An 11,905-nucleotide genomic window follows, 5' to 3' on the forward strand; every position below is an offset into this window, starting at 1 on the left:
ACTGCAGTCTATGTGATGTAAGTACACCCACAGTGCTGTTAGGGAGGGAATTCCTGGATTCTGACCCAGCGACAGTGAAGGAATGGCTATAAATTTCCAAGTTAGGATGGTGAGTGACTTGGAAAGGAACTTCCAGGTGGTGGTGTTTGCATATATCTGCTGCACTTGTCCTTGTAGATGGTAGCGGTCATGGGTTTGGAAGGTGCTGTGTAAGGAGACTTGGTGAGCTCCTGCAGCTACTATGCTTCAGTGGTGGACGGAGTGAATGTTTGTGGATGTGGTGCCAATCAAGTGGCTTTTTTGTGCTGGATGGTGGCAAGCTTCTTGAATGTTGTGGGAGCTGCACTCACCCAGGTAAATGGAGAGCATTCCATCACACTCCTGACTTCTGCCTTGTAGATGGTGGACAGGCTTTAAGGAGTCAGGAGGTGAGTTACTCATCACAGGATTCCTAGCCTCTGAACTGCTCTTGTAGCCATAGTATTTATATGGTTAGTCCAGTTCAGTTTCTGGTCAATGGTAACCCCAAGTATGTTGATAGTGGGGGATTCAGTGATGGTAATGCCATTGAACATCAAGGGGAGATAGTAAGACTCTCTCTTGTTGGAGATGGTTTTTGCCTGACACTTGAGTGGCATGAATGTTACTTGCCACTTGTCAGCCCCAGGCTGGATATTCTCCAGGTCTTGCTGCATTTGGACATAGACTGCTTCTATATCTGAGGAGTCGTGAACAGTGCTAAACATTGTGCAATGATCAGTGAACATCTTGATTTCCAATCTTATGAAGGAAGGAATGTCATCGATGAAGCAGCTGAAGTTGGTTAGGCCGAGGACACTACCCTGAGGAACTTCTGCAGTGATATCCTGGAGCTGGGATGACTGACTTCCAACAACCACAGCCATCTTCCTTTGTGCTAGGTATGACTCCAAACAGTGGAGAGTTTCCCCCCTGATTCCCATTCACTCCAGTTTTGCTAGAGCTCCTTGGTCAAATGCAGCCTTGATGCTAAGGGCGGTCACTCTCACCTCACTTTGGGAGTTCAGCTGTAATGAGGTCAGGAGCTGAGTGGCCCTGGCAGAACTCAAACTGGGCATCAGTGAGCAGGTTATTGCTAAACAAATGCCGCTTGATAGCATTGTTGATGCCTCCTTCCATTACTTTACTGTTGATCGAGAGTAGGCTGATGGGGCGGTAATTGGCTGAGTTGGGTTTGTCCTGTTTTTGAACACAGGATATACCTGGGCAATTTTCCACATTGCCAGGTAGATGCCAGTGTTATAGCTGTACTGAAACAGCTTGGCTAGAGCTGCAGCAAGTTCTGGAGCACAAACCTTCAATACAATTGCTGGAATATTCAGAGGGCCCATAGCCTTTGCAGTATCCAGTACCTTCAACCTTTTCTTGATATCAAGAAGAGTGAATCGAATTGGCTGAAAACTGGCATCTGAGATGCTGGGGACCTCCAGAGGAGACCGAGATGAATCATCCACTTCTGGCTGAAGATTGTAGCAAAGACTTTAGCCTTATCTTTTGCACTGATGCGCTGGGCTCCCCATCATTGAGGATGGGGATATTAGTGGAGCCTCCTCCTCCAGTGAGTTGTTTAATTGTCCACCACCATTCACGGCTGGATGTGGCAGGACTGCAGAGCTTAGATCTGATCCGTTGGTTGTGGGATCGCTTAGCTCTGTTTATCACTTGCTGCTTATGCTTTTTGGCACGCAAGTAGTCCTGTTGTTGTACCTTCAATAGATTGACACTTCATTTTTAGGAATGCCAGGTGCTGCTCCTGGCATGCCCTCCTGCACACTTCATTGAACCAGGGTTGATTCCCTGGCTTGATGGTATTGGTAGCATGGGGGATGTGCTGGGCCATGAGGTTACAGGCTGTGTTCAAGTACAATTCTGCTGCTGCTGATGGCCCATAGCACCTCATGGGTGCCCAGTCTTGAGTTGCTAGATCTGTTAGAAATCTATCCTATTTAGCATGGTGGTAGTGCCACACAACACAATGGAGGTATCCTCAATGTGAAGGCAGGACTTCATCTCCACAACTATGAGGTGGTCACTGTCATGGACAGATGCATCTGCAGCAGGCTGGTTGGTGAGGATGAGGTCAAGTATGAGTTTCCCTCTTGTCCCCACCTAGAGTACATTCTGTGGTTTTCAACATGGAGGAGCACTGATTCATCAGCTGAGGGAGGGCGGTACATGGTAATCAGCAGGAGGTTTCCTTGCCCATGTTTGACCTGATGCCATAAGGCTTCATGGGGTCCTAAGTCGATGTTAAGGAATCCCAGGGGCAACTCCCTCCTGACTGTATACCACTGTGTCGCCACCTCTGTTGGGTCTGTCCTGCCGGCGGGACAGGACATACCCAGGGATGGTGATGGTGGTGTCTGGAACATTATCTGTAAGGTATGATTCCATGAGGATGACTATGTCAGGTTGTTGCTTGACTAGTCTGCGAGACAGCTCTCCCAATTTTGGCTCTAGCCCCCAAATGCTAGTGAGGAGGACTTTGCAGGGACGACAGGGCTGAATTTCATTCCTTTTTTGAGGTTTTGCAGCAGTTTTATACAACTGAGTGGCTTGCTAGGCCATTTCAAGAGTAAACCATATTGCTGTGGGTCTGGAGTCACACATAGGCCAGACCAGGTAAGGACAGCAGATTTCCTTCCCTAAAGGGCATTCGTGAACCAGATGGGTTTTTACAACAATCGTTTCATCGTCATCATTACATGTCAGTGCAGACTCAATAGCCCAAAGGGGCTCTTCTGCACTGTATGATTCTGTGATTAGACTTTTAATTCCAAATTTTTATTGAATTCAAATTCCACTGCCATGGCAATATTCGAACACAGCTCCCCAGAGCATTACCCTGGGTCTCTGAATTACTAGACCAGTGACAATACCACTACATCATCTTGTAGATGGTACACACTGCTGTTACTGTGTGTCAGTGCTGGAGGGAGTGAATGTTTGTGGATGGGGTGCCAGTCAAGCTGGCTGCTTTGTCCTGGATGGTGTCCAGCTTCTGAGTGCTGTGGGAGCTGCACTTATCCAGGCAAGTGGGACGTATTCCATCACACTCCTGACTTGTGCCTTGGAGATGGTGGATAGGCTTTGGAAAGTCAGGAGGTGAGTTACTCATCGCAGGATTCCCAATCTCTGATCTGCTCTTGTAGGCAATGTCAAGATATATTCCTTTGAAGGGAAAGGTAGGACAAATAAATCCAGAGCGACCAAGATGATGAGGGAAATAGAGGTAAAGATGAATAGGAAGAAGTGTGTATACAGCAGATGTCGGGTAGAAACTACAGTGGAGGATCAGGCTAAATATAGAAGGACCAGAGGGTAAGTGAAGAAACCATTAAGAAAAGCAAAGAGAGAGCATGAAAAGAAGTTGGCAGTGAACATAAAAGGGAATCCCAAGGCCTTCTGTAAGCATCTAAATAATAAAATGGAGGTAAAAGAAAGAATAGGGCTGATTGGGTACAAAAAAGGAGATTTGCATGTGGAGGCTGGAGAAATACCGGAGGTCTTGAACGAGTACTTTGCATCTGTCTTTACAAAGGGAGAACTTGCTTCCCAGGCCAAGGTGAGAGACGAGGTACCTGGTACACTTGAAGAACTTACAATCGAGAGGAAGGAGTTGTTGGAAAGGCTTTCGTTCCTTAAAATAGATAAGATACCAGGACCGGGTGAGATTCATCCAAAGGTACTGAGGGAAGTGAGAGTGCAGAGGCACTAGTGATAATCTTCCAGTCTTCCTTAGGCACAGGGGAGGTATCAGAGGACTGGAGAATTGCAAATGTTACACCCTTGTTCAAAAAGAGGTAGAAGGATAAAGCTGGCAACTACAGACCAGTCAGTTTGACTTCAGTGGTAGGGAAACTTCTGGAAACTATAGTATGACATAAAATTAGTCATCATGTAGACAAGTGCAAGATAATTAAGGAAAGCCAGCAAGGATTCATCAAGGGAAAATCATGTTTACCTAACTTGCTAGAGTTTTTTGAGGAGGTATCAGAGAAGGTTGATAAAGGAAACGCTGTTATGTGGTGTATATAGGTTTTCAAAAGGCATTTGATACAGTGCCACACAACAGACTTGTGAGCAAAATTCTAGGTCCTGAAATAAAAGGGAACTAGGCACTTGGATAAGAAATTGGCAGAGTGACAGGAAACAGATAGCAGTGATAAATGATTGTTTTTCAGACTGGAGGAAGGTTTGTAATGGAGTTCACCAGGGATCAGTGTAGGGACCCTTGCTCTTCCTGATATGTATTAATAACCAATAACTATGATGTTCAGGGCATAATTTCAACATTTGCGGATGATACCAAGATTGGAAATGTTGTCAATTGTGATGGGGATAGTCTTGAACTTCTAAAGGACATAGACATATTGGTGGATTGGGCAGACAAGTGGCAGATGAAATTCAATGCAGAGAAGCGTGAGGTGATTCATTTTGGCAGGAAAGATTTGATGAGACATATGAAATAAAGGGAGAGCCTCTAAAGGAGGTTCAGGAACAGAGGGACTTCGATGTATATGTACATTGGCCATTGGAGATGGCAGGGCATGTTGAGAGAGCAGTTAATAAAGCATATACTATCTTAGGCTTTATTAAGAGGGGCATTGAGTGCAAGAGTAAGGAGGTCATGTTGAACTTGTATAAGACATTAGTTAGGCTTCATCTGGAGTACTACATCCAGTTCTGGATGCCATTCTTGAAGAAGGATGTGAAGGCATTGGAGAGAGTACAGGGGAGATTCACAAGAATAATTCCTGAGATGAAGAACTGTAGCTATGAGGATAGATTGGAGAAGTTGGGACTGTTTTCCTTGGAGAAAAGAAGGTTAAGAGGAGATTTGATAGAGGTATTCAAGATCCTGAGGTAAATAGTGAGAAACTGTTCCCACTCAAGAGAACATCAAGAAAGGGCACAGATTCAAAATAATTGACAAAAGAAGTAAATGTGATGTGAGGAAAAATATTTTCACCCAGGGGGTGTTTGGAGGCTGGAACAAACTACCTGAAAGATTGGTGGAGGTAGGTTCGATTGAGACATTCAAAGAAGAATTGGATTGCTACCTGAAAAGAGAGAATGTGCAAGGTTACGGGGATAAGGCAGGGGAATGGGACCAGGTGGAATGCTCTTTCAGAGACCCCGTGCAGACTCGATGGGCTGAATGGCCTCCTTCTGCACTGTAAAGGTTCTGTGATACTGTGACACCCTCCACCTGTTTATCCTTAACTGGTAACAATACAATTAACATAATATTAACATAATGCTCCCTTATTTTGGACTCCCTTGAAATAGAGAATATTTTGGCCTTATCTACCCTATTAGCACCTCAATTATTTCACCATTTACTGTTCTAGACTCGAGGGCATACACAGCTAATCTATACAGCTTATCCTCAGACTTAGCATTTTTAGCCTGGGTATCATTCTAGTGAATCTTTGTTGAACCCCCTCTAAGATAAATATATCCTTCCTGATGTGCAGTGCCTGGAACTGCATACAGTAGTCCTGATAGGGACTAACCAGATCTCTGTACAGCTTATATTATAACCGCCACACCTCTAAGCCCAATACATCTATTTGTTTCATTTTGTTTTCTTTTAACTTCAACGGTACTTTTCTCCTTGTTTCTCAAATTTCATTCTGAGGACACTGCAGGCTGCAAACTGACAGGCATTGCAAGCTCAAGATAAATAATTCAGACTGCCTGTCAACCATTATGACATTTTCTATCTCCCAGCTGAAAGTACTTTGTGATGTGGGTTTGAAGACGTTGCTAATGTTCGATCATTTTAAAATGTTCTCTCCTTTTCTTCCTCTGACAGGGTACTGTCAGGTACGTACCTGAGTACTGGCTGGTTCACACTCCTTCTTGCAATGGATGTCTGCCATAAAATCCATATCTTTGGAATGATTAATGATACCTATTGCAGGTAAGAAAGCATTATTTTCTCATACCATTACATGGTCTTTAAAAAAGTATGATGGCGTTTAATCGGGTAGAAACAGAGATGGTTGCTTTTGCAGGAAGGGTCCAAAATTAGGTACCATCACTATGGGATTGTCACCAATATATCCAATAAGTCCCACACTAGAATTTGAGCACAAATATTTAGGCTGACTCTTCAGTGCAGTACTGAAGGTGTGCTGCACGATCATCTTTCAGATGAAATGGTAAACCTAGGGCCCATCTCCTCAGGAGGATTTAAGGATCTCCTGGCACTATTTCGAGGAAGAGCAACATTTATCTCTTAGTCAACATAAAAGAGATTATCTGGTCATTATCAGATTGCTGTTTGGGGGACCTTGCTGTATGCAAATTGGCTGCCACATTTCATACATCACAACAGTGACTACACTCCAAAAATACATCATTGGCTGTAAAGCGCTCTGGGGCGACGACCTGTGGCTGTGAAAGGTGCTATATAAATGCAAGTCTTTCTTTTTCTTTCAGGAGAAACTTCTCTACCAAGGGAGTGGTTTGAATTTGGAACTCACTATCATATGAAGTGTTTGAGATAAATGGTATTGATGCATTTAACACCAAGCTAGATAAATAGATGAGAGAGAAAGGATAAGGTGATTATGCAGATAGTGCTTGATGAATTAGGGTAGGCTGAGGCATGTGTGGAGCATAAGCACCTGCATCGATCGGTTGGAACAAATAGCTTGTTTCTGTGCTGTATAGGGGATTTAATTAACTGAAGGCCATATCTGACAGGACAGTCTGTATTGGGAGAGGTGCAGGGGGGTGAGGGGAACCACTCACAGCTGTTAATGCTGACTTTGAGTCAACTAGATTTTGATGTAATGACCCTAAAACTTGCATTCATATAGCACCCTTCATGGTCTCAGGATGTTCCAAAATGTTCACAGTCAATGCATGTACCTTTGAAGTGAAATCATGTTCTAAAAATTTCAGCAGTCAATTTGTATCAAACAAGGTGCGAGAAACAGCAAAGAAATAATTGAGCAGAAAATCTGTCTGTTTCAGTGATGTTGGCAAGGGATAAATATTGGCTCAGATACCAGGGAGAACTCCCCTGTTCTTCTTCAAAATATTTCCATGGGATCTTTTACACCTGCCTGAGAGAGAAGACCTGTTGGAGAATATGACTTTCAGATGAGATGTTACAGAAGGATTTTACTACCCTTATTGTCAAACCTATGTCCTAACTCTTCCCTATCTCTGTAACACTCTCCATCCTACACCCACCGAAGACCTCTGTGTCCTCTAATTCTGGTCACGAGCAAACCCCTGATTCTAATCACTCCATCCAGATTGGCCTTCAGCTGTCTAGGCCCTAAGCTCTGGTATTCCCACCCTAAGCCTCTCCTCCTCGCTACCTATTTATCCTCCTTTAGGACACACCTTAATACCTAAATCTCGCCAATCTTTAGGGTCATCTGTCTTAACATCTCATTATGTGGTTCTGTGTCAAACTTTGACTGTTCCTGTGAAGCACCTTGCAGACATCTTACTATTTTAAAGGTGCTAGTTAAATGCAAGTTGTGGTTATAACCAATTGTATCCATGGAGAGGTGCTGCTCTGTGCACCTAAGATACCTGTAATTAATATTTTCCCAGCATCACAATTAAATTGTAGCGTTCATCATAGTCAACGTTAGAACTGACAGGGATATTGCCAGTGCACTATAGAGTCTCCTGATATCATAGATCATTATATGCTTAATGAAATGATAACAAACACATTTATTTGTTCTCAAGATCAGTATTAAGGCACTGAATTGTTTCTACATTTTGGTCATATGTATACACATGAAAATGATAACAAAGGATGTTAATTAATTGGCAAAAGAAATAAAGACTTGCATTTACATAGCACCTTTCACAGCCTCAGGATATTCCTAGCTTTCCAGCCAATGAATTGTTCATTTGAAATGTAGTCACTGTTGTAAGAAATGTGGCAACCAATTTGAGCATAGGGATGTCCCTCAAACAGCAATGTGATCATGACCAGATAATCTTTTTTAGTGAACATGGTTGAGGGATAAATACAGGCAAGGGCACCAGGGAGGATAGTCCAGCTCTTTTTCAAGAGAGATCCATGGAATCTTTTACCTGTAAGGACAGACAGTTCTTCAGTTTTAACATGTCACCAGAAAGACAGCACCTCCAACATTGCAGCACTCCCTTAATACAGCCTGGATTTTGTAACTCAAGTTCCTGGGGTGGGGCTTGAACCCACAACCCTCTGATTCAGAGGCAAGAATGCTATCAACTGAGCCACAGCTATGTAGATGTTTGTTTTAAATGGCTTCATATTGAAGCTTAACTGATATGAACATTGTTTTACATCTACTTCCCAATTCTCTGCAAATATTTCCCTCTCCTCCTGTTAAGGTTTTGACTCCATACTAGAGTGCAGCCCCACTCTCGAACCTCTGTGCTGGTTCATAGCTGGCAATGGCCGCCTCAGTACAGCCTTATGATGAGAGCCTGAGGAGCCCAGCAGTACTTTGCCCGAGGAACCATTCCTAAATGCATGAGCCTAGACTAGATATTCTACTGTTAGAGGATCGTAACTGCACCTGTTGTCCTATCCACAACTCACAACTATGTGCAGGCTTGCTCTAATCAGGGCCTTGGGAATGTGTTAAGGAGCAGGAATCCCCTCCCAATAGCCCTGGGGTCATGAGACCCCATCACTCTCCTGGCTAAGACGTTAGGAAGTTCCTGGCCCATATGACACTGGCTTGACCCACTGATCCTTAAGAGGCAGGTGGAGGCTGGTTTAATCGAGGCATTCAAGAGGGGATTAGATGATTATTTGAAAATAGAAAGCAACGTGCAGTGTTTCGGAGAGAAGGCAGGAGAATGGCACTGGGTGAAACTTCATTCGGAGAGCCTGTGCAGACACAATGGGCCAAATGGCTTCCTTCTGCACCATAATGACTGTGACCCTGTGAAGAAAACAAGCAAAGGGCAGACTCACAGTGTAGAGTGTCAGCGAAACAATGCCCTATGCCTCAGAGTGAGCTAGAGGTGTGCAATTGTTCGGGTTATCACCTTTGTGACAACTTATATTAAGTATCGTGCAGTTAGGCTCAAAGTTAAAATTAATCTGCAGGTCTTTAGTAATTTTGTGAAATCTCTCATTGTTCCCATTCAGCTGTTTGCTGTCACATATCAACTTGGCTCAGTTGGTTTCAGTTTTGAGTCAGGAAGTGGTGAGCTCATCCCACTCCAGGGTACGTGAGTCTTGCATAGGAGTGAGGGAGTGCATTGACCAAGGTTCTATCCTTTAGATGAGAATTTACTCTCAGGTCCTAGTTATCTCATTGCTGTTTGTGGGTAATACAGTGTACATGAAATTCCCTCTCCCCGTCTTCTCCTCCTCGTAGCTGTTTAAGATGGTTGCTACCCTTACGATGTAGATTGTTATTGAAGTGTTTTGAAGTGTTCCTGACAGATACGATAGTTGAGAAAATTCTTGCTTCTGAGTCAAATGTTTGTAGGTTCAACCCACACTCCAGAGACTTGGGCACATAATCTAGGCTGACACCCCAGTGCAGTACTGAGGGAGTGCTGCACTGTTGGAGGTCCCATCTTTTACACGAGACATTATACTAAAGCCCCATCTGCCCTCTTGGATGGATGTAAATAATTTGATGACACCATTTTGAAGAACAGCAGATGAGTTCTCCCTAATGCCTTGGCCAATATTCATCCCTCAACCAACATGACTAAAATAGATAATCTGATCATTTATCTCAATGTTGGCTGTGGGAGCGTGCTGTGTGCAAATTGGCTAATGCATCACCTCCATTACAACAATGACTGCACTCCAAAATACTTCATTGGCTGTAAATCACTTATCTCCATCATTAAGTCATGAAAGGCATTGCATTTCTGATGAGTGTAAATCTTAGCAATGTTTAACCATTTATCTTCCAAACATCAAGGTGTCACCTTAAACAGCTTTTTTGTTGCTGACCTGAAAGCTGCTTAGAATGTAATCAGCTGCACTGAAAGCACTGAAGTCAAAAATGTCATTGATGATTCTTTTCAGTTTACACAGGGCTGAAGGACACAAAAAAGTTCCTTATCATTACTATGAAGCCGGGAGTCGTGATGAATGCGTGGAGTATGCCATTCATGAAAATGCCCTCTACGGAGGTCACAGATTTATTACTGAAAAGGCTGTCTTTGCAAAGTGGGCCAAGAATCACAACATAACATTCTCGCACCCAGCCAGCATCTATCCTGATACAGCCTCTTAGACTCTGTGCAAGGACTGACCATTCCAGCAGCACAGATAGGACAAGGTCATTGTCGCTGCTCTACATTCACTGTGGAATCATTTCTCCTCTTTTTTGCCCATGCAAAGAACACGTAAGGGTTTGCACATGTCCAAATAATCCTTTTTTTAACTGTCGTGGAAGGAAGGGGAAAGAAAATCAACAATCACTTTAAGTATTAATTATTCATGGTTATGATACTTTATATTAAAACAAGCACTTTAAGTATTAACAGTGGAGCATCTGACAAGATTTCAATCATGTTCTGGGTTTTAAATTATCAATATGAAGGAGCACTGGGTCACACAAGGCCTTTCAATCCAGACATCTCAACCCTGGCCCAGCCTCGGAAGATGGAAGCTTCTTCATTGTAATGGTGCTCCGTGAATTGAGCTAGAACATGCCGGAACCTGGTTCTAGTGAGCACTAAAGCAACAAAATCAAAAAAAGAAGCGGTCTTTAATTTGGCCTTGTATCAGTGCAACAGGCCACAGGCTGGATATTCGGTGATGAATGGCTCACCTTCTGACCCTCTGAAACTTACCTACCAACAACTGGGCACAAGTCAGGAGTGTGATGGAATACTCCCCACTTGCCTGGATGAATGAAGCTCCAACAGCACTCAAGAAGCTCAAAACCCATCCAGGACAAAGCAATCCACTCGAATGACATGTCATCCACCCTCTTATCACTCCATCACTGACACACAGTGGCAGCAGTGATGCACTGCAACTACTCACCAAGGTTTCTTTAGCAAACTCATAAACTCCAATGCGTAGAAGGACAACAGCAGATGGAGAGAAACACCAACTCCTGCAAGTTCCCCTCCAAGCCGCACCCCATCCTACCTTGGAAATATATCCCAGTTCCTTCACTGTCGCTGGGTCAAAATCCTGGAACTCCCTCCCTAACAGCACTGTGGGTGTACCTACACCACATGGACTACAGCAATTGAAGAAGGTAGCTCACCAACACCTTCTCAAAGGCAACTAGGGATGAGTATTTAGCATGGATAGAGGATTGGGGGTTAATGGACAGGGAAGCAAAGAGCAGGCATAAATGGGACATTCTCAAGTTAGCAGGATGTGACTGGAAAAATCAGCACTGGGGCTCCAGCTAATTACAATCTACAATAATGACTTAAACTAAGAGACAGAGAGTAAATGTATCTGGGTTTGCTCATGACACAAAGATAGGTGGAACTGTGAATTGTGAGGGAACAGAGAGGCTGCAAAGGAATATAGCCAGGTTAAATGAGTGGGCAGCAAAATGGCAGATGGAACATAATACGGGGAAGTGTGAGCTTATTCACTTTGGTCACAAGAACAGAAAAGCAGAGTAATTTTTAAAAAGTGTGAAACACGTAAACGGTGATGTTCAGACAGACGTGGGTGTACTCATGCAAGGAATTCAGAAAGATAGCATGCAGGTACAGCAAGCTATTAGGGAGGTAAATGGTATGTTGGCCTTTATTGCAAGGGGATTGGGGTATAAGAATCAGGAAGTCTTTCTACAATTGTACAGTCCTTTGCTGAGACCACACCTGGAGTATGTGTGGAGTTTGGTCTCCACATTTCAAGAAGGATTTACTTGCGTTGGAGGAGGTA

At 43.6% G+C, this 11,905-nt stretch overlaps 1 protein-coding gene across 1 annotated transcript in view; it reads left to right on the plus strand.

The window, feature by feature from the left end:
• Positions 1-10,432, plus strand: part of st6galnac3 (ST6 (alpha-N-acetyl-neuraminyl-2,3-beta-galactosyl-1,3)-N-acetylgalactosaminide alpha-2,6-sialyltransferase 3) — a 248,920-nt gene extending 238,488 nt beyond the window's left edge. Inside the window, exons 4-5 of the mRNA XM_041208599.1 lie at positions 5,861-5,968; positions 10,079-10,432. Of these exons, the coding sequence (XP_041064533.1) occupies positions 5,861-5,968; positions 10,079-10,280 (310 nt within the window). The 3' untranslated portion in view covers positions 10,281-10,432. The remainder of the gene's footprint in view (positions 1-5,860; positions 5,969-10,078) is intronic.
• Positions 10,433-11,905: the final 1,473 nt, after the last annotated feature.

Source organism: Carcharodon carcharias, chromosome 16, assembly GCF_017639515.1.
Source record: "Carcharodon carcharias isolate sCarCar2 chromosome 16, sCarCar2.pri, whole genome shotgun sequence".
In the NCBI taxonomy this organism is placed as follows: domain Eukaryota; kingdom Metazoa; phylum Chordata; class Chondrichthyes; order Lamniformes; family Lamnidae; genus Carcharodon; species Carcharodon carcharias.